This window comes from Gopherus evgoodei, chromosome 10 (genome assembly GCF_007399415.2).
Source record: "Gopherus evgoodei ecotype Sinaloan lineage chromosome 10, rGopEvg1_v1.p, whole genome shotgun sequence".
NCBI lineage: Eukaryota > Metazoa > Chordata > Testudines > Testudinidae > Gopherus > Gopherus evgoodei.
The window spans coordinates 26,455,034-26,482,536 of NC_044331.1; the positions used below are offsets into that span (position 1 = coordinate 26,455,034).

General features: G+C 38.2%; 1 protein-coding gene across 15 annotated transcripts in view; it reads right to left on the reverse strand.

The window, feature by feature from the left end:
* Positions 1–27,503, reverse strand: part of ZNF280D (zinc finger protein 280D) — an 81,450-nt gene that overhangs the window by 31,165 nt on the left and 22,782 nt on the right. For 12 of the 15 annotated variants that reach the window (XR_004002286.1, XR_004002282.1, XR_004002283.1 and 9 more), the window contains exons 3-8: positions 19,391–19,456; positions 18,921–19,291; positions 14,061–14,178; positions 6,704–6,871; positions 4,920–5,029; positions 3,102–3,331 (exon numbers count right to left, since the gene is read on the reverse strand). Coding sequence is in view for 10 of the 15 variants with exons in the window: in XM_030577338.1 (XP_030433198.1) it covers positions 3,102–3,331; positions 4,920–5,029; positions 6,704–6,871; positions 14,061–14,178; positions 18,921–19,291; positions 19,391–19,456 (1,063 nt within the window). In the remaining 5 variants the exon portion in view is untranslated. Of the gene's footprint in view, positions 1–3,101; positions 3,332–4,919; positions 5,030–6,703; positions 6,872–14,060; positions 14,179–18,920; positions 19,292–19,390; positions 19,457–19,772; positions 19,830–26,571; positions 27,070–27,503 lie in introns of all 15 variants that reach the window. The other 3 variants (XM_030577341.1, XM_030577345.1, XM_030577342.1) reach the window with 3 other exon arrangements.

Below are 27,503 nucleotides of genomic sequence, written 5' to 3' on the forward strand. Positions count from 1 at the left end.
GAAGTTTGCAAAAACGAGAAGAGTGGTAAATAATGACAAGAACAGGTCAGTTCTACAGAGTGAGCTAGATCACTTCGTAAGATGGTCTCACTTGAACAATCTGTGTTTTAATACAGCCAAATGCAAGGACACATCTATAAACAAAAAAATGTAGGTCACACTAAGGCCTGGTCTACACTACGCGTTTATACCGAATTTAGCAGCGTTAAACCGAATTAACCCTGCACCCGTCCACATAACTAAGTCCTTAATATTGATATAAAGGACTCTTAATACCGATATCTGAAATCCTCCCCGACGAGGGGAGTAGTGCTGAAATCAGTATTGCCATGTCGGATTAGGGTTAGTGTGGCTGCAATTCGACGGTATTGGCCTCTGGACGGTATCCCACAGTGCAACGCTCCGGAAATCGATGCTAGCCTCGGTATATGGATGCACACCGCCGAATTAATGTGCTTAGTGTGGCCACGTGCACTCGACTTTATACAGTCTGTTTTAAAAAAACAGTTTCTGTAAAATCGGAACAGCCCTGTAGTGTAGACATATCCTTACACATAGGGGACTGTATTTTGGAATGCCTGTCTCTGAAAGATCATCATGATGCATAACCAATTGAACATGACCTCCTAGTGTGATGTGGTTGTTAAGACCGCTAACAAGATCCTTGGATGTATAAGCAGGGGAATATTGAGTAGAAATTGGTAGGTGATATTACTAATGGATAATACTTGCATGAGCCCATTACTAAAATACTGTGTCTCGCTCTGGTCCACACTTGAAAATGGATGTTGACAAGATGGAAAGGGCTCAGAAAAGAGCTACAAGAACAATTCAAGGTCTGGAAAATCTGTATTATAGTAAAAGATTAAAGAAGATTAATCTATGTAGTTTATCCAAGAAAAGGTTAAGAGATGACTTGATTATAGTCTATAACAACATGTAAGGGGAGAAGATTTCTACAGTGCTCTTTAATCTAGCAGATAAAGGCATAACAAGATCCCATGGCTGGAAACATAAGATAGATAAATTCTGATTAGATTGTAAAATGCAAATTACAGTGAGAATTGTTAACCATTGGAAAAGCTTGCCTATGGATGTGGCAGACCCACACGTTTGATGATGGCACCAGCATGCTCTGAAACAGAGATTCCCTTCATACCAATGGCTCATCCACAAAGCGGTAAGGGGAAATTTCTAAGGCACCAGTCCAACAGATCCTACAGAAGAGTAGCTGGGGTACAACATTAAAGTCATCTGACATCACGTCCACCAGAGTCTACAGAAGGTGAAGGTTTCTGGTGCTTTAGCTATGCAACTTCAGGAAATTAGCTGCATTTTTGACCAACTAGAAAGTCAATGTCAAGGCAGCACTCTTTAGACCTGTACAAAAGTAATACAAATAACAAGAAGGCTTGATTGTGGTTTAGGCACTATGGTCACATAAATCAATTATTAAAACAGAAAATGTAATAAGGAATAATGAAGGGTTACAGGACAGAGTCAACAAAAGAATATTGGCAACTTCTGACTTTAACATGAATCAAGAGATAATAAGGAGAGTAGCAGTCAGCAACAGAGTGAGTCGACAGTGACAGGATACTTCCTTGACTGATCAGAATGATGACTAGGAAGAGTCTAGAGAGGCCTGAATGCTGGTGATTGGAGGGCACAGCTCCCAGCACCTCTGAGGACCAAGAAACTTTGAGAGCTAAGGGAATGTTAGACTGTTTCATGATAGAAGCACAAGCCCCAAGAGGAGGAATCCATTATCTAGTGTATCTTTGTAAGAGACCCAATATGTTCACTTAAAAGAAAATAATCTACTAAAATATTTTGTCATCAATTAAGTTTATTGGTAAGTCAAATACTGTAAATCAACTAAACAAAATATTAAATATTCTAAACTAACAATATCTTTTTAAAATGAAAATAGTCATATATACACTACTACTTATAGACTATTTCCAAGATGAGCTAAAAGAGGCTTTTATTTTTATAGTAAAACTATTATGCACAGAAAAAAACAAACAACTTCCTTCAACCCACATCAAATACTGTTTACAGTTTTTAAAGATAAATGAAAGGAAGGAAATGCCATAGCCAACAGCAGCTATCAAATCATGAGAGCAAACCCTTTGAAGGTCTGACAGCATACAATATTTTCCAGCTGCTTAAAAGATAAATTACTAGTAGTTTTATTTGTGAGTTAGCTTTTCAGTGTGTGTAATAGCAATTTTAATGCCTGCATTTATAAGAACCTTTTGTTTTATTTAACAATATGTGTTTAATGTTATCACAAGCCTGTTCATTCAAAACTTGCAGACTATGCCCTTTGAAGGCTCAGTCCATTTTTCAGTTTTACATTTTGCTACATCAGCTTCCCTTACAGGCGTCTTATGAAAAAGAACTATGACCTTAGCTGCAAAGCAATTGTGATACAAACTTGCCTACCTATTGAAACAGCTTATGAAAGCTTTTTGTTGCATTTGAAAGTAAAGTTATTCCATCAAAAAAACAGTTTGTATACTGGTTACATCACTACCAATTACTCACCGTGGACCCCTAAAGGGAATTATACTGAAATCTACTGTTAACGTCATCAATCTGGATGGCAAACTGTAAAAAGGTAATGTGCTGCTCTTACAACTTCCATACTACCACAACCAGACTCATTAAAGCATACAATACTCTTTCTCTTGGAAGTATTAAAATTAGCCATTCTAATTTGTTCCAAACATACACATGTAGCGAATTTAAGTTCCAAACATACACATGTAGTGAAAAATGAATTAAGTTTTACTTTACATTGAAGTAACTTTATAGCAGTGTTTCCCAAACTTGGGACGCCACTTGTGTAGGGAAAGCCCCTGGCGGGCCAGGTCAATTTGTTTACCTGCCCCGTCCGCAGTTCCAGGCGATTGCAGCTCCCACTGGCCGCGGTTTGCTGCTCCAGGCCAATGGGAGCTGCTGGAAGCAGTGTGGGCCGAGGGACATACTGGTATCTTTACATTCCAGATACAATTGTGACTACGTGACTTTTAATTTTGTCTTTGTTACTAACGTGTAGTATCAAGCAGTTATAGAAGTGAATGTTTAGATACCTTATGTTATTTTTAAGAACTTTCAAACAGCTGAAGCACTTAAAAGTTGTATGAGTCTTCTGTTCCTGTTGTACCCGCTGGACATCACCTTCATGCTTTCCATAATAAAAGTCATTAACTAACATGATCAATTTTCCTTTCTCAGATTCAGCAGTCTTACTTGGTGTATTTGAACATTCTGTTTTGGACATTCCCAGAAAGAAGTTATTTACCATATCTGGACAACAATACTGAAAGAGAGACACAAGTCTAAGTTACCAAATTGCACTAAAAATGCTATCCTTGCTATACCTGCATTTCTATTTCCATTACTTTGGGACATGTTCTCACTTTGCTCTTACATCTATGTCTATTCTGGATGGTATCTGCTCTTGTGTTATTCCAAATACAAAAATACATAAGGATAGGATTTAGATAATAAACACCAAGTATTTTAAAATACCAACAAAGGGTTTTTTCTTTTACGTTAATATGACTACTATAAATCACAAGTCAGAATTACTACCTTGTTTTATATGTTGATTAAAAAAATACTCTGAAATGTACAGCACAATTTAAATTTCTCCAATCTTCATTTTATTAATTAGAACACTATTCTTCCTCCTAACCTTAAATTTAAGCTGAGTAAAACAGCTGCTTTGTTAAACAAAATATTTGTAATCATGAGTGTGTTGACAACTATAAGGAAAGTTGTATTTATTTTTTTAAATTTGACTGTCTCTTAAAAATATCTGTATATATAAAACACCAATGTGCTGAATTGATTAGAGCAGATAATTGATAGTAAAGACATCAAAGTTCTTTCCCAGCTCCATGAATGAATTTAGAATATGCAAAGTCATCTACCATCCATGGACTCTGCTTCTCTATCTAAAATAGAGATAATGTTTACATAGCTAACAGAAGTATTGCAAAACTTAATGTTTAGAAAGAACTTTTGAGTTCTTCAGACAGAAGGTGCTATATTGCTGTCCAACAGGAAACAAATTTGGAATGCTTCCGAGGACAACTTTTGCTAAACAACATGCTTTGCTGCGTAGTACTAACTTCTCTGACCCCAGTTTGTGATAAGCTTATTTCCTGTTGTAGGTGAAATGACAGTCCTTGATATATTTATCCCACTAGGTTAACTGAAGATGTATTTTATTCATAAAAATGTGTAAGTTAATAAAACCAAACAAACTCACTTTCTTCAACAGTATCTTTCAGCACTAAATTCTCCAAATGATGTTAACTTTTCTCTAACAAAATGATAACGAATGGATCAAAACTGCAAAGGTGCAATTGAGTATCTATACATTTCTGAGAGGAGGAGAGGAAAAGAGTCATTTTCTCTCTTTTGTAAACAGCATCTTTTTTATTTTGCACTGTTCCTGGCCCATGAAGGGGGTCATATTTTGCCTGTACAAACAGTAATTCATAGGCATTTAGGGTTTAATTCTTCAAGAGCCTGAACTCCTGTTGCATGGGAGTTGAGGATCATCAACACTATACATGAGGTGCTAAGACCCTCATAGAACTGGGCTACACATCCTATTAGGTTTTTATTTACACATGACAAAGCAAGTGTGCACTTTTCAAAAGGACCAAGAACAATGAAAAAACAGGTGAAAATTAATCTCATTTTACTAATTTTTTTTTCATTCTTCTTTGCTCATGGGTGTGAAAAATATTCAGCACCTCAGAGAATGGGCCCATGATGAAAATATCCAGAGTGCAGAATATCTGTAACTTGTCATAAAAATGTGACCCGTTTTGCAACTTTGTTTAATCTCAAAATGTTTGTAATTACTTTTCACAAATATAAAAAACTTTTACCTTCATGTGATTTTTTAAAGGATCCATAAGATTGAAGTGAATATTGCATTTTGGACAAGCTCGTGGAAAAGGTGCTCCATTTTTAACATTGCTTGATGTAGTATTAGTACCTGTAAAAAGTGAAGTGTACATTAGGACTCCAAATTTACAGTCCATCACAAGAGTAATTATGACAAAAAGTTTTAGAAATCCAGAAAAATACATGGTTTTAAAATGAAATCTATTACAACTTAGGTGAAAGTGGTGGCTGCAATTAAAGATTGAATTCCAACTGCCATTATAATTACCCTTTCATTTTCAAATTCTTTTTGGTGACAACTTGCACACAATATTACTCTATGTCTAAAAATACTCCAAGAGTGGAAGAGATAACAAGAGATAGATGATCTACCTATCTAAGGTCCTTATGCAGAGCTACTGCAGTGATTTTAAGACAGCATTTAGAATTTTTGTTTTCATTTTGAGAGCATCAATTCAATTCTTGGAGGAATGTGATCTCAACATCAACAGGACAGGATTTAGTCTGACCACTTCTGGAATGGAGCTACATGACTTGGCGATCAGTGATGAGAGTATTGTTCTCTCTGCCAGGTAGTTGGAACCTAAGCCTATTCAGCTGCATCATTCATGCTGATCTAAGATGTCTTTGAGGTTCATGGAGAATAAATAGGTATCTCAGGCACCTACACCCACATTCATGAGAGAATAGTGTTCTCTCTTATTAACATAAAAATTGTTTGCCACCTGCTAATCAGTTTGTATTTAAATGTTGGAATAGCTCATCTTTAGTGAATATTGCTTATATCTGGGCTTAAGTGCTCTTGGAGCTGCCAAAATCAGAGCCAGCTGCCTCTGTAGATGAAGTTCTCTCTTTGGCATACAGTCCTATCTAGGTAAGCAGTTTAGACAAAAGGAGTAATAAACACAGGAGAGGGTTGGGTTTTGTTTTTGTTTTTTTTTTTAAAGAATACATATGAACTATTTGAGATCAACTGTTATCTGCCAGATTATCATCAAAGGTCACAACAGTCAACACACCACCTTATAAGAAGAACTGGGCAACATTATTCATTTTCGGCCGGGGGTGGGGGGAAAATTAAGAATTGAGTCAACTGAAACATTTCATAAACTCATGTAGATTTTGCTGAATTGTTTTAATGAATATGTTAATCTAAAACAGCTAGAATTCCTCTCCTTTTGTAGGAGGGGGAGACCTATCAGAGCACAAAAAAAGAAGCTATTTCAAACTAAATCAACAAAATTGCTATAAAAGGATTTTTCTTTGGGGAGGGGATTTCTGCAGTTGCAGGACCAAACAGGAAATTCTGCACTCAGAGAATTCTTGCAATCTTGGTTATCAATCTTTGAAAAAGGTACTAATTTGCTATTCAGTTTTTTATATATAGATTCTAAGGCAATGTGATTTAACTCTGGGCCACTGAACTCTAAATATTCTTATCTTCACAACTACTGAACCAGTTAACTTTATTCTTGGCTTGCTTTATAGAGATCAATGAGACTCAAAACAACCACGTCTGAAGACTAAATATATTGTAACACTTGTAAGGCTCCAGTGTGTATTATATAGAGTATAAAAAAAATACCTCTTTATATAAGAAGAGAACATATTTTAAGGCATATGCACAAGGGGCAGGCAGAGCTGTTGAGTTAACTCTGCCTTAACTTGAGTGTTGATCGTTCAACTTTTAACACTGCATTAGTGCTAGCTTTTTCCATGGAACAGATACATGGATTTAACAGCTAGACCATTTAATCTACCCTACCTTTTGAAGTAACATTTTGTGATGGTGTTACTGTTGGAGATTTAACTGAAGCTGATACAGCTGAATTGCTTCCAGCACCAACCTCATTAGGCTTGGCCTTTTTTGGAGTAACACTGTTGACTTCTGAAGTAGCTGGACGCTTAGACACAAGACCACTCTCATTCAGACCTATAGCAGTTTAAATTAAAGAACCTCAGTTTTTTCATAGTATATTACCAATCTCTTACTGATAACTACTTTTAATGGACAAACAAGTCTAAACAAATAACAGTTATTAAAATCTCCTCTACCCAATAAACCGTTTATAAATTAGGAAAATTATGTTTGGTTCAGCCAATCATCGATACTTTGAAGTCAATGTGATGTGAATGAGTAAGAAAATAGATTGCAGCCCCCTCATATATTTGTTGCAGTCTACCTAAAAAGCCTGGTCTTTCTGATCCCTCTTCATCTAGCACAGGCCTAATTTGCGCGCCTAACCACAGATGACTATAGCATTGGTCACTGCAATGCATACCATTTGGAAGTGCCTTTTCATTCTTCTCTTCAAGAGAATCTCTCTCTTTCACTTAGCATTCAGTTTATGTATTTGATGTTTCACTCCATATTATTTATGAAAATATGTTTATGATATGAATATGATATAACTGAGATACACTTTATGCAAGATGGCTCATGTAAGATATCATTGGAAAGGTTATGATTTACTGAATGTGATTATCGAATTTGTATGCTTTTATCATTTCTATATCTGAAGTTAGGAATATGTATCTGTATTTCAAATGAGTTACTTTGGGTGTCACTCCCAGTAGTCCTTTAAGTACAACAATGGAAAAGCCAGGCAGGGCTTGACCCATTAGCAATGACAACAGATTGTGAAAGATCTTAGTCTTCCTCTGGACACTCCAGACAGCCTATAAATAATGGCTGCCACAGCTCTGCAGAGACATGGGTCTGAGTCATCTGGTACTGGACCCATCCCTTAGAAAGCCAGTGGGAGAGAAAGGGTTCCTGCCATAGATAAGAGCTAAAGACAGCAGGAGAATGACATCATTGTGGTTCTCCTCTGCCTCCACACCCAAAAAGGCAATGGAAAATACCTGGAAGCAAGAACTGAACTCTGGGGAGAAGGGCTGAGCCCAAGCTGGAAGGGCGTCTAGCTTGTGAGTAATAATACCAAACTGGAGACCAGTGCAGATGCCTTTCAAGACTTTCTGTAATCTGCCTGCAACAGTATCTAGAATGATAAATTACTATTTGTAACCAATTTTTTAATGAAACAAGCTCAGTTTTCAGAGTAGCATCCATGTTAGTCTGTATCCACAAAAAGAACAGGAGTACTTGTGGCACCTTAGAGACTAACAAATAAATCTGTTAGTCTCTAAGGTGCCACAAGCTCAGTTTGCGTGTGTCACATTATTGATTTGAACATGGTTGCAATCAAAGTACTGCAGTGGCACCAAATCTTGTATAAAGGGGGTCAAATGACGTGTCTAAGACAAGGTTATGGTTTGCTGATTATGATTATGTTGTCCATAGGTGTGTATCAATTTTGTAGTTGATGTTATGAATATTGTCTCTATACTGTGTGTATTTCAAACTTATGCTATGCTTCTGGGAAACATCCCAGACAAGTTGGTGTTGGCTCTGCCTAGTCTGCTTGATGGCCCATTAAGGACCATCAGGTATATAACTGACCCATTGAGAGAAGGCAGATACACCTTGTAACTCAGCGAAGTATGCAGGGACTTGCCCATGTGACTCCAGACTTCACTTTGCTGTAATTCTCTACAGTAAGAACAAAGATGGGTTCTTACACCTGGAAAAACCTACAAAAGGCTGATGCCTCATCTCCATCTTGTCTTCAATCCTGCTTCTTACCTCTGCAGGGACTTTGCCAGGAACGGAAGCTCTACACAAAGGACTGATGACCCATCCCACCTGTGGATGTACTCCAGAGACTTGATTTGAACCTGCAGTTTATTCTATCGCTGCTACAAGCCTGAACCAAGAACTTTGCCATTACTGTATGCAATGGATTCTATTTAACCAATTCTTGCTCTCATCTATATCTTTTTCCTTTTATGAATAAACCTTTAGATTTTAGATTCTAAAGGATTGGAAACAGTGTGATTTGTGGGTAAGATCTGATTTATATATTGAGCTGGGTCTGGGACTTAGTCCTTTGGGATCGCGAGAACCTTTTTTGTTTTACTGGGGTATTGGTTTTCATAACCATTTGTCCCCAAAATGAGTGGTACTGGTGGTGATACTGGAAAACTGGAGTGTCTAAGGGAACTGCTTGTGTGTCTTGTGGTTAGCCAGTGGGATGAGATCAAAGTCCTATTTGTCTGGCTGGTTTGGTTTGCCTTAGAGGTGGAAAAATGCCAGCCTTGGGCTGTAACTGCCCTGCTTTAAGAAATTTGTCCTGAATTGTCACTCTCAGTTAGGTCCCGCCAGAACCAGCATCGTTATAGTTTTGTTTTATTTACTTAATAATCTGCTTTGTTCTGTTTGCTACTCCTTTAACCACTTAAAATTCACTTTTTATAGTTAATAAACTTATTTCTTGGCTATAATATAACCCCATTTGTGCAATTTATATAAAATGAAAGTTGCGTTGTAGATAATTCCCACTATCCAGAAAATGGTAATTCTCATTTGCCATTTGAAGGAAAAAGAACTGAAATAGCTTCCAAAAGATTGGCGGGGAATTAGAAGCAACAGTTTGCTAGTGACCTATAAAAATGCAAAATATTAAAAACAACTTTCAAATACATGTATATCAATGGCCTGATTAGATCCATTAGAAAAGCTGTGTGTCTTTTTTCCAGCGCCAAGTTGCTCTAAAGCCAGTATATCTGGCACTGGATGATTTCCCCTGCATAGGAGAATCATCCAGTATCACCCACTCAATGCAGTGGTGAAACCAGGTAACAGAAGGCATGGCGGGGAAATCCCTACATGCCAGTAGTGTATTCCTGGCTGCCAGGACAGTTCCTGAGGACCACTGGGAACTACCAATAAATTAAACACCAGCTTTCAGACTTCTGTAGTCTATACTGGGGACTGGATCAACAACAGCACCACTCCTGAAGTGGGCATGCAGGGTGAGAATAGAAAATAGGTCCTGTGCACTCCCTTCTCCACTCTCCAGCTGCATTCAGCACTTCTTGACTGGAACTGATAATCTGTCCTTACCTTTCCTTACAAACAACAAAAAGATAGCTGATCTCCTGGAGAATTGTTAAAGAGCTCACTTTTTCGCAAAAAACGAAAACTAGGACTTAACATGGCAACACCCACCTAAACTGCAACTGTGATTCACATTCATTATCAGTTGTACAAGAAACCCTCTGTTGTAATAACTTGTTTTGTTGAAGTTTTTGTGAATGTTGTGTGGATGCCAGCACAAAAATTGTATGTAGTATTGTTGTAGCCGTGTCAGCCCCAGAATATTAGAGATGTTGTGGGTGAGAGAATATCTTTTACTGGACCAACCTCTATTTGTGAGGGAGAGAAGCTTTCGAGCTTAAATAGAGATCTTCTTCAGCTCTATAAGCCTGAAAAATTGTCTTCTTCACCAACAGAAGTTGGACCAATAAAAGATATTACCTCAGCCAACTTGTTTCTCCAATACAAAGATCCTAATGCCTACTGAAACTGCCTTCATTATGCCCCTTACAAATGAGAATGTTCTTAACTTTCAGCTCAGATTTTTATAATACTTCACCAACTTAAAAAGCTGTTTTGCAGTCATACTTTCTAATGATTCAAACCCAGTCATTTTCTGAAGTGAACATGTTAAACATGCATTTCCCATTCAGTTTATGCGACTTTTGCCCAAGGTAATTAAAAATTGCTAAATCAGATCTGGGCTACTCATTGGGTATTATCTTTCTTTAGTGCTTTTGTTTACTTATAAACGCACTGCTAAGTGTGTGAGCTTCTTGCTGGGCCTTCTGTGTGTTGATTAGCAATGGCTGTTGTAGAGCTGATACAAAATTTGTATTTTTCTGTACCACTGAATGTACTTGTGCAATGGGCCTGTGAACAACAAAGGATGCCGTAGATGTGACTATGAGATGTATTTGTATAATTGACTATTCAGGTTGAACTGACTGAGTGGAACCTTCTATAAAATACCATTTTTTTCAAAGTCGTGTGTCAGAAGAAAATCAAGTTTTAATATAATTTGTAATGTTTCCTATCAGTAAGGTATTATAAAAAAAACCGTTCGATTTGTTCCAACGAAAATATACACCATTAAGAATTCTGTTCCATATTTACAAAGGTGCACATTCTCACATGGTTGCATGCAACTCCAATTATGTTACTAGGAGTAACACAAACAGCAGGAGAGTACATATGCTCAAATTAGCGTGGGATTGTTTTCTGTGGTTTTACATTAGAAGAGTCAAGTTAATTCTATTAAGTTGTCTCTTTTAGAATAGCCATCTTAAGAGTAGGAGAATTTGTTTACAATAGTAGATAAAAGCAGAATTCAAATGCACACTGAAGAACAGCTGCAGTTATACTGTGAAAAATGCTATTTTAAACGAAGAAATTCCAAACACTGTGTAATAATCAGTAAAACTGGTTGCCAACCTGAAAACTAGGCAATTTTATAGTACAATCACCAATTTACATGGTCTCAACCTTGCAAACACTGATGCACATGCTTAACTTTTATTTCAATGAGACTACTCATAGTAGTAAAGTTAAGCACATTCATAAGAGATTGCAGGATGGGGCTAATTGCCCAGATTTAGGAGACAATTTAAGCACATAAATCCCACTGAATTCTGTGTTCAAAGTTAAGCATGTGCTCAACTGCTTTTCTGAATTGGAGAATAAAGTAGTTAGAGGTAGTTACTAAGAGGCTTGTGAAATCTGAATGATCAACAGTCACCTGAGCAGGACAGTTACTCACTGTTTGATAATAAATACATATATTGGTGCAACACCTCTCACCCATAGCCCAATCCTCCCCGCAGACCAATTTATACTGGTAAAAGTCGAATGACTACAATGAGTTGCAATTTACACCACCTGAAAGAAGACTTAAGCCTACAGTTTTTATTTTGGGCTATAGATTTTTAACTTTAAAAAATAACACTTCAGAAAGATTCACAACATCTGACAGGTGTTGAATAAAGTGTTGAATTTAACAGGTATGATTAAGTATTTACTTTTGTCTGTACCAAGATTTTCTATTTTAGCCAAACTATTAATTTCAGCATTTGTTACTATGAACAATTCTAACTTGAGTATCCCGGTATTCAATTCTATAAATAATACATGCAATACTAGATTTAAAAAAAAAATTCAAAGTGCCCTTATTCCATTTAACAAGTGGAAAGTATTTACTCCTTTTCTCCTACACACATAATAGATTAAAACAATCAGTACGCAAAATTATTTTAAGCTTGTTCTGGGTCTTGAACAATTTACAATCAGTAACTGATTTTTGCTTAATTATCTAAGATTATTTCTGATAAAGGTGAATGTTAATAATTCTTATCAATTAACATGAAAACTCTTGATATTTCGAAATAATCAAGTACTCAGTGTGCTTGATTTTAACTGTGTTTTCTGAAAATATGCAAGCCAGAATTTTTCTAGTATTCTTGGGAAACAGGTAGGCTTGAATGCAAAAGACTTCTTGCTGCCTTTCCCTCACTTGCATTAAAGGTTTTGGTCTTATGGAGCTCATATGTGATATGAAACTGACTACCTATTTGTGTTGGCTCTCAGGTCCTTACTACTGCACACATGACTCTCAATTTAGTCAGTACAGCTCAGTCCTACTTTTGCTTACTAGCTCAGTAAGTATTCCTCTCAGCCTAGCAATTTCCTTTGCCTGTTCCTTAATTTTCTCCAGCAGGCTTTTCTTGCTACATTTTATTTCACTCTATTACACTCTCTTTCTGTTTCTAAAAGGGGCAAAAAGAAGTTTTGTTCTCTATAATTTAAATAAGCAATGTTAAATTCTTCTTTTAATCTATAAATCCAACACAGACCACACACCTACTTACCTACCTCGCATGAACTACAGGACACCTCAATTCACAGTCATTTAAGGACTCAGCCCTTGAAGGTGCGGAGCACTCTGGCTCCAATCCAGCAAAGCACATAAGAGTGGGCGTAACTTTTCAGTTTCCCACTGACATCAATGAAACTGCTCAAGTGCTTAAAGTTAAGCACCTGCTTAAGAGCTTTGCTGGCTATGACTAAAATGCTGAACACTTAATAAAGTAGGTAAGTGCTTGATCTTGCCATGAGCTACTTGCCTCACCTTCTCCCTAACTAGAATAAGTTATAGAACAAGAGTGGGGTAGGAATGGAGAAGACTATACCAATAAGTATACGTGGATAACTACTGGAAAAAACACACCATTCACTCATTTGGGAACAGATGGAGGATGGGAGAGAGTGCCCTATTTAGAGTGTTATGAAACCACCACCTCCCCCACAAGAATTGGTTAGATTTTCATCTTACTCATTCTGCTTCACATAGCACTTCTGTTTCAGTGTCCTCTTGTAGAAGGATCAGAAAAATTGTCAATTATATTTCATTATAGATTGAATTACAGGCTGACCAACAATTAAGTTTGTCATTCAATTACCACAAAAATGCAATTCTTCATAACTGACACTTGAAGTTTAAATTTACAGCTTATATTTATTTACTCTAAAATGTAATTTAACTTTATATGTTCTAATCAGTATTTCAAATAAATACAATTTTCTTCAGCCAGATAAAACAGTTTCTGCAACTAAAAATAAATAATTTAAAAAAAAAAATTAAAAATAATTCAGAGGCTCATGACAAGCATTCTTTCCCCTCCCCAGTTTCCCTGAACAGATCCCTTTGATCTGTCTAGTCCAATTGCTATATACAGCAATCAGGAAACAAAGAATGACATCGAGGGAATCCACTGTGCAGACTCAGGAAGTTGTTCCATGGGCTCTCACTGGCTGGCTGACAGACACTTTCATCGATGTCATCCAGAGAGAGCTGCATATACTGCAAATGAACCTTTGCCTGTCAAAAAAGTCATTTCAGTGAGTCTGGCAGTAATTTTTTAATATAGACAGACAAAAATCATAACCATATATTGATTGGAGTCATCATGTAACGTGAGTTCATAAGAACAAGACTTTATTGGAAAGTATATTTTAAGTGTAATGCTCCAAATCTTTCTTCGTAACACGGACAACAATACTACTATTTTACAAACACTAATAAACTGTCCTATGTTCTGAAATCTCTATTAAAATTATAACCCAAACACTCTATACTTTTACTCTTAAAAAAAAAAAAGAAAAAAAGCTTTTACTAACATACACTCACCTGTCATAGTCACCACTGATCCACTCTGGTAGTGAGGAACTCCTGACTTCTGTCTCAATCCGAACAGTATGCCCGAAGTATTATTTGGTATAGCTTGTGAAGAACTCGCAATATAACCCTGATAAGCCATTTTCAAAAGGGGAGAGAGGGAAATTGGGACTTAATCTTTATAAAGCATTTTGAAATTTGCATACAAAAAAATCAATATACAAATACAACTTACAGTATCATATGCTTGTTTTTTGTAACTACAACTGGATTCAGATAATTTAAACACATACTCTGTAAATACTGAAGTTATAATTACCATCTGGCAAAATAATAATATACATTCTTTAAAACAATTAAAACCTGACCTAGTTCATCTGTGGTTGATTTATCCAGTGTGTGCGTGCATGTGTAGGTTCTGTACGTTTTAGAGAAAGTATGCATACTACTGATTTATTTATCTGAATAAAAACAGAGTTTACTAGCTGATTTATCCTAAATCTGCTAGGGTTTCCAATTAAGAGGATTTTATTTATCTAAGCATTTGCCTACTTTCTTCCTTTCAATTTAAATTTAGAGACCTTACTCATTATTTCCGCAGCTAGCTAACTGCATTTTAAAGGACACAAATCAGAACCCAATGTAAACTCATAGTAAATAGAAACTTCTTAATACAAACAGAGCAAGATCAGTTACTCTGGTTTTTTTTTAAGTGCCACCTGTTCAAGCACCAATTCAAACCAAGATTCAGAAGCCATAATCAGTATTTAGGTTAGGCAATTCTTTCGTGATCATAAAAGAAGGATCAATATATCATTAATATTTTTATAGTGAGCTATATAGTAGTGAAGTTAGTTTAGAGCATTCCAGAAAAGAGCTAATTGTTAATAATTAATGAAAACCATGAAAATTTCCAGGTGAAGACAACTCATGACACACATAATTTTAGGGTCTTCCTGCAGTTTTCATCCCGTTTTCCAGAGCTGAAGTTCTCATTTAAACTATACGCCCTCCTAGTACCAATTATAACCTTCAAAACAGAAACCAATAAATATACTGTGTTTGTGGCTGCATATTCAACAACATAAAAACCTATGCACCTTAATTCATCCCAATGGGTTATTTCTGAAGCCAACAATAACCACTGAAATTCTAAATGTCTTCTTAGTTATATACCAGAAGCATTCACAAAGTTAACTCGTCTTAAAATATTCACATGGTACCTGCCATGTCATAAGTGCCAATTCATTCAAATAGCCACTCCACATAAAAACTTTATATAGAATATATGCGATTTCCAGAAGCAGCATAATGAATTAAGAACAACCAGATAATAGAGTTGGGTTTATTTTTAGTTTTAACTTAACAACAATGTACAAAAATAGGCCAAAACCCAAATCCAAGCCTGTCCTCAACTCTTCCTTATCAAGATTGACTTATTTTATTTCCCTTTCTCAGCATACCAGTTTCATGCAGATACCTAGATGTATTTTTTCCCCTAGCACAGACAGTATTTTTAAAAAAGATTGTTTCTTTAAAAAGAAAAGAAGCCAAAGGCTCAAAGAGCAGAGTCCACAACCTACTTAGCACTGGATTAAAACTGTGGGAGAATACAAAGCAAAATGAGAGCCCGGGTAAGGAGGCTTGCCACAACAAGAAGATCATCTGGAAAAGCCATATGACTTGGGTCCCATGCCTCTCCTCTAGTGACTTGTGCCAGCAGATTTGAAGTATGTTGAAGGTATTCACAAATGGTGCTCTTAGACCTGGATACTAACAACAAATTCTTAGCAAACTGATTTCTCTCCTCTGATGATTTTTCCTTTACTGTGAATAAATGTGTCCTTTTCACCCCTTCCTCTCAACTTGCATGATGAAACTGAAAACTTGACAATGATAACTCCGTTTTCCAAGTGACTTTCATAGGGTAGACCAGATTTTGTTACAAAGATCTTGTGAAACACGTCCCATTCACAGTTGTACCTTTCCATTCACAAGACAACCCTTTAGCAACAATAGCAATTGTTATATTTTTACTACAAATTTGTACCACTACACTGATTAAGCCTGCTGAAAGAAAGTCTAATTAATAGTGCTAAAAACAAATATGGCTTGTTCAGTTGAGGCCCCCAGCAGTGCCAAGACAGATTTCAACTGAACGAGAGCACACATCAGTGGCAATCTTTTTTTGTAAATTCCTTCAATGCAGACCCTGAATAACGCAAAGGAAAAAAAACCCTCAAGTCTTCCTTTCCTCAAATGAACTCCTCATCCAACCTTACCAAACTGAGACAGATCTTTAACAGCAGCTCTGAAAAAATGAGTTATCCTTTTGGTTATGTTAAAAATATTACTAATGATTTGGGATTAATTTTCAGAGTTCTTTTTGACCTGTGCATTATCAAGCTTTAAGGAGGTATGGAGGACTGTGCATACTGTCTACACTTGAAAGATGATAGGCCAGATCATCAGCTGATACAATATCTCCACTGAAGTCCTTTATGTCTTAATACAAATCAATCATCTGAGTATGGTACCATAGCTCTATATCTACACTTCCAAAATGTTTATGTAGTTATCACCGTTATTTTGGAGAGAATTAAAGATGCTTTTGCTGGGATGAATGGTAGCACATGTACATTTCCCAGCACACAATGAAGTTACCTGGCCAGAGAGAATGTAGAAAGAGGTGAGATGGATATTCATAGACCATGATATCCTCTGAACTGTATGGTAGAATGACAACCCACGAAAATTTCATTTTCAAGCACTCTTCTTGCACAAACCGGCTCAGTCATTTCATATGCAAAATGAATCAATGACTTCTAATGCCTTAGAAGTCACAATCTCTATTGGGTAGATATCTCAAAGCATGCTTTAAACAACAGTTTCATGACCTCAGCGAAAGGTCAAGCGCAAGGTTGATATAAGTTCCTGCATCTGCAAATGCAAAGAATCACCACCACCACCAGAACTGAATACACGTTGATGTTTACACTTATAATCTGTGTTTGTCATCTTGAGAACCTGATTTCAGCTAGGATCCCTGCCCACAACTTCTTAAAGTAAGACAATCTCTACTCAGTGAAGAAACAGGACACACTGATACAAGTTAGTCAGAATGCGCCTCTGCCTCATCACTGAGCCTGTTCTCTGACTTGCTCAAGAACTGAGAGGCCTTACTGGAACCAAACCTCCATCTCAAAACTTGACCATTGAGACAGGAATTCTCCCAAAATTATTGTGCTATGGTTGTCATGTCTTTGAAGATTATCCTCCTAACAATCCTCAGGAGTTTGATCCAGTATAGCCATAAATCCCCTACCTCTCAAAGAGGTGGGACTACTGTTGTTGAGTAATTAGCTTTAGACAATCAATTTTATGAGATGTCCCCAAAAGTGGGTCTCACACGGAAAGCAATGTAATTGACAAACTGCTGAGAACTGAAAATTTTGAGTCTGGATTCTTTCATAATGAATCTGCAAGGAATTTAACTACCCAACACAAACAGAACACTTTAATTGGTATCCTTGTCTAAAAGATGGCTAAGGGGGGCAGGGGATGGGAAAGAACTGTAGATTTAGCAAATAATCTTAAGAAAGATACTAAATGTTTACATTTTAAAACGTTCATGCTAGCTGCCTGCACTCAGATACTTTAATGGAGTAAACAGATTTCCCATTCAACAGGGGAATCAGAAACACATTTTAAGATTAATACCAATAAGAGAGGAAAAAAAACAAGTTTACCAAACACTGTCACATATCTAGGGCCTGGTCTATACTACAGAATTAGGACAACATAAGACAGCTTACATTGACCTAAACTCTGTAAGTGTCTACACTAAAATGTCACCCCCATCAATGTAACTCGCCTACTACACTGACTTAATAACTCCATCTCTATGAGAGGCATAGAATCAATATCGATGTAGTTAGGTTGACAACAGTGTGAGTGTCAACGCTGCGTTGCTTACATTGACTGCTGTTGCCTTTCAGAAGTCATCCCACAATGCCCCATGCTGACAATTAAATTGGTGCCAATACTCCTGGTGAAGACGCACACCACCAAAACAAGGAGCGTAGTGTGGACATGCAAAAGCAATTTAATTAATGCCATCGCTGTGCACTGACATAACTTAGATCAATATCATTTTGTAGTGTAGACCTACCCTAGGTATCACCTTGTTTGCAACTTTTTAAACCTGATATCAAATAATGGCACCGCAAACTCTAGAATACACACTTAAGTCTATTCTCTATACCCAGGCTACTGGACTACCAATTTGTTCACTCAGGTGATATTCTAATTTTCTACTTTTTTGTTCTAAAGCAGTAGTATTAAACATCCACTTAATTAAACTGCAGAATAATAAAAAAATGAAAATTTCAAATCTTAGCATTCTTGTAAGAGTAAATTAAACAATGGAAAACATTGCAAAGGTTTTTAAAATTATGAGTAATTAATTATTTTTACAATTACAACATATAGAAAATCAAAATTTTACTAAAGCCCAGGTCCTATAAACATTTATGCAAATACAGAACTTTGTACATAAAAATACATTGTCCTTGTAATTACTCGTGTGTAAAGTTAACCAGCTGTCAAAGTCTTTGAAAAACTGAGGCCTTAAGCTTCAAACAAATTGAACATCAAACACAATGTAGTAAAAAGCCTATTTAATACTAAAGTTCCTGAAAGGGAACCTATGTGTCATAACATATTTAGTAAATTTCTACAAAAACCACAAGCTACTTTGAAACCGAAATTTTGTGAAGTGATGTGAATATACAATAAGCAATATCTACTTTTTGTACTTCATTAATTTAACTACAATTAAACCTTGAGCTTTATAAGTTAATAAAAATTTACCTGATTTAATATTACAGGTTGTGCTGTTACTGTAGCCACTGGCCTCGGTACAGGTTGACCCATTACAGGAATTGTTATATCTCTTGATACTGGCTCTGTCGTTACTGGAACGGTTACAGGTCTGCTAACAGGCTGTGATATTCCAGAATTTGACCCGGCTTTCTGCTGAGCTGATAAACATCCAGCAATAGGTCTCTGTAGCGTCTGTGAAGTTCCTGAAACAGTTACTGGTCTAGACAATGGCTCAACGGCTACAGAGCTGGTTGCAGGTCTGGATACAGACTGAAAGACTGGTGAAAGAGTGACAGCACCCGGATTGGATGCAGGAGTTGTATAGAGTTGACTGGCAGGCTTGAATGTAGTAACTGTACCTGTTACATAGAATTCCAGAATAATCATTACATAGTATTACAGTTGGATGTTCCATTAAGTTTTTTTTTTTTAATTACCATATTAGGACAATGCAGTACCTCTACTAGGTGCACCATTCTGTATCCCCGTTCGTGATGAGCTGAGGTTGACTCTGTTCAATATATCTGTTAAAAGTTACATTTGTGTCTTAATTCCAGTGACAAGTTACAAAAACTGAAGTGAAGTTAAAAGAAAAACAAAAATTAAAAGCAGCAGTCACATTTATTTGTGAAGGTACCACAAGTCAACAGATTTTTTTCAGTTGCAAACTTGAACGCCATTTCTAAATAAACACTCAATAAAGCAAACTGCATTATCATCCTATTTGTACAAATAAAGATCTTGAGACTTCTAACTTTTCTTCTTGAGAAAGTTAATTCACCAAATCAAGTCAAATTTTAGTTCTCTAGAAATGCACATAGGAAAGCAAAACTCTCTTACATGGAATCCGTAAGTGTTTAGCTGTGTTGATTATGTAGACCATTATACAAAAATTTTCTGAAGACAATGGAAACAAATAAGAAAAGTGAATACATTCATAAATTATTTCTTAGAAAAAGTTTCTTGAATTATGAAAAAACATTCCAAAAAGAGGGAGCAAACTCCCTGCTTCCCAACTAATTACTTTGCATTTCGCAATTTAAGACACACCAGGAGGAATAATTTGAACTACTTATTCTAAATTAACTATCAATTTACAAAAAGGATATGATCATCATTGCAGAGAGCTCAATCTCCAACAGAAGTGAAAAATCCAAAACAATATATTAGGCTGTACAAGGAACAAGACGGAGAGTACTACCAAAATATACAATATTATTATACAATTCAGCAAGATTTATAAAAGGATTAGATGTTTATATAACTAACAAGAATATACAGAAGTTAATAAAAATATTTAACTATCAACTTCAGGGCAGAAACCAACCTCTAACTATTGGTAGTCAGAAGAAGCTTTCCTGGGTGAAAATTTTTCCTCAGCTGCCTACTGCAGAGTTTTTTCCTCTGAAACAACTGGTACTGGCTACTATTAGAGATAGGATACAGTAACTCCTCACTTAAAGTCATCCCGGTTAACGTTGTTTCGTTGCTGATCAATTATGGAACATTCTCATTTAATGTTGTGCAATGCTCCCTTCTAACTTTGTCATTTGGCAGCCTCCTGCTTTGTCCACTGCTTGCAGGAAGAGCAGCCCATTGCTGCTAGCTGGTGGAGGCTTGTAACCAGGGTGGATTGGCAGCCCCCCATCAGCTTCCCACTCCCCTAAGTTCCCTGTGCAGCAGCCGCCCAGCAGGCTATCAATTGCCAGGCAGTTCAGCTGTCCCTCCCACCACTGCCATGTGCCGCTCCTGCCCTCTGCCTTGGAGCTGCGCCCCGAACCTCCCACTTGCTGGGTGGGGGGGGGTTGTCATTGGCTGTCAGGGTGTCCCCCTCCTCCCTGCTCCTACACCCCGCTTACCCCTTCTCCATAAAGAGAAGGGTGGGGACATGCAGGGGCGGCTCTATGTTTTTTGCCACCCCAAGCACGGCAGTCAGGCAGCCTTCAGCGGTGTTTCTGCGGGAGGTCCACCAGTCACGCGGAATTGGCGACGGTTCTGTGGGTGATCTGCTGGCCCTGCACCTCCGGCGCACCCACCGCCGAATTACCGGCAAAGCCGCGGGACCGGCAGACCTCCCGCAGAACGCTGCCGAAGGCTTCCTGACTGCCGCCCTCACAGCGACCAGCAGGCCACCCCCCCGCGGCTTGCCACCCCAGGCACACACTTGCTGCGCTGGTGCCTGGAGCCGCCCCTGGGGACACGGACAGAAAGAGATAGAGCGAGCTTGGGGCAGCAGCTGCTATCTCATCTTCCTGATCCACTTAAAAAGACAATGCACTTAAGAGTGGGTCAGCTTTCTTAAAGGGGAAGTGTGCATTCCTCTCTCTTTCTCTACCCAAGCGGCAGCCCCAGTTTGAGAAACACTGGGCTACATTAACGTGTTAACCCTTGAGGGCTCAGCCGAGTGCTAGCTCATCACTTAGCAGCAAGGTATTCTCTGGGAAATATCCCACCCTCTAACTTCACCACCTCAACCAAGCTTCACAATCATCATAGCTCTGAACAGTATTACATTGTTTGTTTAAAACATATACTGTGCGCATATTTTATATATAAGAGAAACTGCTGAACTTCAGTTAATTTGCAAACTTGACACCATCAGCTCAGGATTAAACAAAGACTGTGAATGGCTAGCCAACTACAAAAGCAGTTTCCCCTTCCTTGGTGTTCACACCTCAACTGCTAGAAGAAGGCCTCATCCTCCCTGATTGAACTAACCTCATTATCTCTAGACTGATTCTTGCCTGCATATTTATACCTGCCTCTGGAAATTTCCACCACATGTGTCTGACAAAGTGGGTATTCACCCATTAAAGCTTATACTCCAATACTTCTGTTAGTCTATAAGGTGCCACAGGACTCTTTGTCGCTTTTTATATAATATATAGTTTTTCTGTCTGATGAAAAAAAATTCCCTGGAACCTAACCCCCACATTTACATTAATTCTTATGGAGAAATTAGATTCGCTTAACATCGTTTCCCTAAAAGTTGCATTTTTTCAGGAACATAACTACAAGGCTAAGCGAGGAGTTACTGTACTAGATGAACCTCTGGTCTGATCCAGTATAGTAATCCATAAATTTATCATACCAGTACTCATCTGGATGACACACTTTTATTTATTTTTTTACGCCGGTAAAGAGGCAAACCACTCACTAAGAGAGGATATATAGGCTTCCCCTGCCCACAAAACCAGCACAGCTCACTATACAAGCACTGTTTGGGAAAAGGTTAAGGAGGGGGGAAAATGGTAATTTACTTGCAATTTAACTGTTCTTTGAGACATGGTTCATAGGCGTATTCCACTCAGGAAACTACGAGCTTCTCATTTTACTGGGAAATCCCCTGTGAAAAGCACCTGCCACATCGAGTGCCAACTACACTGATGTCCTGGCCACCAAACAGTCTTCTGCCAAGAAAGCCCATAACTCCTCCCTTATATCTTCAGGCAGCATGTCAGTGAACTTCGACACTGCACCCCAGTTTACAAAATCATGTTTTGCTAACAATTCCTGTTGGTTTCCTATGCATAGCTGGAGAAAGGAAGCAGTAAATTCATTTGGCTATGATGTAGCCATGGTGGCATGTAAAATAGACTTCTATCTTGAGTGGTCCCTTGTATGTCTTCTTCCTTCAACAAGTGTCCATATGGAAAGGTTTAGCCTTCTTAAATCCCTCAAAAATGCATCTTCCAACCGCATTCTTGGTCAGGCCTTTTCTCTGCTTCCTTCAACCACAGCTCTATAAACCTTCTGTAAAAGCATACCTGCTTCTGTACTTTGGAGATTACCTCATCCCACTGCAGCCATCTTGTTCTCAAAAGGTGCAAAACTACAACTTGCCAAGATCATCTAAAGTGTTTCCTCATTTGTGACAAAAGTCAAACCAACGTATCTTGATACATTGTAACGTTTGACACTGAAAACTATTGTTTCCTCTCCTCTAGTGTTTTTAACACTCATGTTTCTGCTCCATATAACAGAGTTGTCATTATCAGTGTGTTCAATACTTGTAACTTGGTTGTTACACAGACATCCTGCCAGCCAAAGAGGTTTCTGAAGATGCTGAAATGACACAGACAGAAGTCTGATCCTATGCATAACTTCTTCAGTTATAGAACCTCCTGCTACCAACCAACTACCAAGATAGATAAAACTGTTTACCAATTCAGCGTCATTACATGCAATGTCAGTAGGCCATTCCTGTCTGTTTTATAGGAGGTACACACAGCTTTGGCTTTATCATCATTGATCTTAAGTCCTACACATTCTTCAGTTTTTTGCAGATCTTCTAGCATTAGTTTTAGTTTGTTGATGGCCTCTCAGGGGGCATGGATCAGCATTTACCTTGCAATCCTCGTCAGTACCTGGCCCGAGCCAGGGACACTAATGATCCAACCAACATACCAAATTCAGTGATGAATCCTGGTCACATGCCACCTGAGACAAGTTCTGCACATGCTAAGAATGGTCTCTGCAAGTAAGATAATATCATCCACATACTTAAGATCCTCTAAAGATTCATCTTTAAATTTCACTCCACCTACTTTGGGCTCAATCAGCATCATCATCAGATAGTCTATTAGAACTATAAACACGTGGTACACATACCCTGTGGGGCACGCAGTGGACTTCCAGGTGGTACATCAACTCATCTAGATATTTGCCCAGTTTTATAACAGGCTATATAAAAAGCACTTGCAAAATCAGAACAAATTAGTATTTCATACAGCCAAAATGAAAAAGTAAGCAATTTTTCAGAAATAGCGTTCTGTGACATTTTTAAAAGTAGCAAGAGTTCTGTGGCACCTTATAGACTAACAGATGTTTTGGAGCATGAGCTTTCATGGGAGAATACCCACTTCGTCAGATGCATGTGTGACATTTTTGTATTTTTATGTTAGTTTTTAAGCAAGTAGTTTTTAAATGAGGTGAAACTTCGAGTACACAAGACAAATCAGACTCCTGAAAAGGATACAGTAGTTTGTAAAGGGTGAGAACCGCTGCTATAAACAGGTGAGAGAATGCATCCCTGGCATATTCTTGATTCTACTCAAAACCAGTTTATAATACAACAATTGACTCTCACAGAGGTAAATGTATTGCAACACAGTTCTTCCACCAGGCACACTAAGTCCTCAGGCACTCCAGATTCATAGCAGTACCCACAGTGCTGATTCACGCACTGAGTCAAAAGCAACTGCAAAGTCTACAAATGCGGTATTAAACTTCCCTTTGTTTCTGTAATCATTTTTCCATTAACATTCTGCACAGCATATATAAGCCTGTACAGAATCCATATTAGCTGTCTCTCATTTTTGGGCTGAGACAGTATTTCAGTTGGTTCAGTAGTATAATCATAAACATCTTCTCTGGGACTAAGAGCAGTGTTATTCCCTTATAGTCTGAGCAAACTGATCCCTCTCCTTTTTGAGGGATGATATAGCCCCTCTTCTAATCTTCTGGAATATGACTGGTTTCCTAAACTTTTAAGATAGCTCCATGAAACTAGTAACCTAAACTCAGGCCACCACTCTTTAGGAGTTCTGATGACAATATTGTCAAGACCAGTTGATTCACCATTTGGTAAATGTTTGACCATACACATCAACCATTACTTCCTCAACTGTCAATTTTTTGTTTTCTGATCACTTCCCTTTTGGATTAAGTTGCATTTACATTTTTGTGGGGATCTATTCATTAATTCACAAAAGTGCTCACACCAATGCTTAAGTTGTCTATCAATATCTTCGAAGTATTCTCTGGAGAGAGAAGGAATAATTTTTTCTCCTGAATAAGTCAAGTCTCTTGGATTTTCTCTTGGGAGTTGATTTGAATCTTCAAGGAAGATGTTGAAGAAGGTTCCTTGATGCAACCTCTCATTGACAGCACTGACCATGAAGGAGTTTGAGGCAGGGTGGGAACAAAAGCACCTGAAGCCTTGCATTGGAACATGATATCATTTGTCTGCATGCTTGGCTATTGATGCCAAGGAGGCTGGTATGTGTCATAAGGTCCTTGCCGGTTCCAAAAGCCTCTCAGGGGCTGCGGCCTGAAAAACATCCAAAAGCTTATGAGTGTTCTCTTGGACAAGCTCAGCTTGTACGCTCAACACTACAGCCATCCTCTTCAATAGGTCCTGATAAAATTTAAAATCCTCTGGAACAGGAGAGGAGGAATCTGAAGCCATTAAATCCTCAGGAAAGAACAACCAGTTAACCAGGGCCAGTGGGCTCTCCTGTGGTACAACTGGCTCCTCAGGTGAACCAGTATCTGCACAGGTTGCCAAAGTAAGTGGCTCCCGACGGTGTTTAGCAAAACAATCTGGTGAGCTTCCTCTCCAGCATGCAGATAATTGAAACCTGGAAAACCACAATAGTGGCTCTTTAGGAATTCTTAGGGTGTGAAGAAGGGTGTAGGTCACAGGTGGTGTTGTATTAACTTCAACGGAACAAAAGAGGTCCAAAGAGTCAAAGGTGTTAACATGACTCGAACTGTGCAAAATTAAATAGCGTTCAATAAGGTTCAGAGTTTGGTATAGAGACCTAAGCCTGCTTGGTACAATGGGAAACACACCATTAAAATACTTTTAACTTTTATTAAATGCACAGAAAAGGACAACAACATTTAAAGCATTTGAAATGTACAGTAATAAATAAGGCTTTCATTTTAACAACAGTCCTTGTTTCCCTTAGGTGGAGAGTCTTTTAGACAGGAAAAAGCCCTTGTTCTACAATCTCTTAGATGGTATTAAAGATGATAATAACTGTCCTTTTTGAGGAAAAGTGAAGAAATTAGCCAAGATGGGCTGGAGCTGTTGTTGTTTAAATCAAACACCTTTTCCTAGAAGACAAAACACAAAAATGGAAGAAAAAGTACAGCAAAGATAGAAAAAAACAGCTTCTATCTCTGATGTTGCAACCTCACTGCTGGAGAAAAAACAGTCATAGTACATGGTACTATTAGCTGCTCTGAGACCGGGCAAACTTATGACAGCATCGGGCAGTTTAGGGTACTGCACTTCTAGTCACAGACTTAGAGCAGTGTTGCAAAATATACAGCCTTGGCTGGCTAAGCCAGACTCTTATTAAGACAGAAAAGTGAAGAAATAAGGTGAGGAAGGAAAAGGTGAAGAGAGGAGAGAAAGTGTCAGATTCCAAATGGTGGCTGGATTTCAGTCAGAGCTGGTAGCAGAGGAGATGTCATCTGCATCCCTTTTCTCTAGCCTGGTCAGGACATCTCCCAGAATCAGGATGAAGAAGGTCCTATGGTCCCAGGAGACGGTAAGGATAGCAGCCATTACGGTGAAGCTCGGTCCTGTTGTCAAATTTTCTCCCAAAGTCTCTTAAGGACCCCAAGCGGGAGTATAAAGTGGAATAGCCCATCCCCTCATTATTTTGTCCACCAATAAGAGATAATATCTGACATACCAATTTTGGTTCATTGATTTTCGGTTCCACACTTCATTTAATAAGCATGATCTTAATACAGTTCTTGAGTTATGTCAGAAGACCTTTTGTTTGGACTAATTCAGTCTCTCTCTCTCTCTCTCTCTCTCACACACACACACACACACACACACACCTTTTCCTACCAATATTTGTAGATTACAGTTTATTGTGGCATTTTATTAACTTACCTTCACTTTTTACAGATGAACCCACAATTAAGATAAATTTGTAGGCCCAATTATTACAACCAGCAGCCAATAGGAAGCAGACCAAGATGAGCGATCTTTCCTGAATCAATAATCCCATTCCTGATACAATGCTCTCCTTCAGTAGGTGGTCTAGAAGACCTGCTAGACTGACCAAACCTCAGAGGGAACAGTGACAGGAGGCCTCCAAACCCAACTGTAAGGAGCTATCTGAATAGTCAGCAGACACTGAGGTTGCCAATCCTAAAGAGGCCACTACACACTCTTACTTATCTGCGGCCCATTGGAAAGAGGTCAATATCAGTGCTGATGCCAGCATAGTAGTCACTACTTCAAACATGCCCCAAGATGTGAAGAGAGTCACATGGAGACTTGGTATGAGGAAAGACCTTGCTGCTGCAGCTGCTGAAGTGCAAGTCATGGTAGGTTTCCAGTCTGACGGCTACCCCATAGGTGCGGAGATACAGGCTTGTGCAGAGGCTGAAAAACATACCAATACTGACATGGTGTGCATCAATGGCTTTTACATCTTTGCTGTGTTTCTTAGTTGGTATCAACACTGGAACTACTGACAACCTCTGTTCTGGAGCCATAGACCCAGACGGACCACCACGAGCAGGAGGTACATCTACTGCCAAGGACTCCTGGCACCAAAGGAGAGTTTGGGATGGAGAGCCAAAGCAAATCCTATACTACCTCATAAGCTTGCAGGGTCATTGGTAACAATGGGGCCAGAAAAGTATCCATTGGTACCAGATTCAACAGCTGCCTCACAAGACAGTACTAGAATCAATGGAACAATACCGATATGTTCCCCTCATGATACCAGGAAGACAAGGGTCAACAGCCTGGCTCCATCCTGAGTTCCTAAGGAGCGGGGGTGATTTTCCAAGACCTCCTTCAAAGAAGAAGAG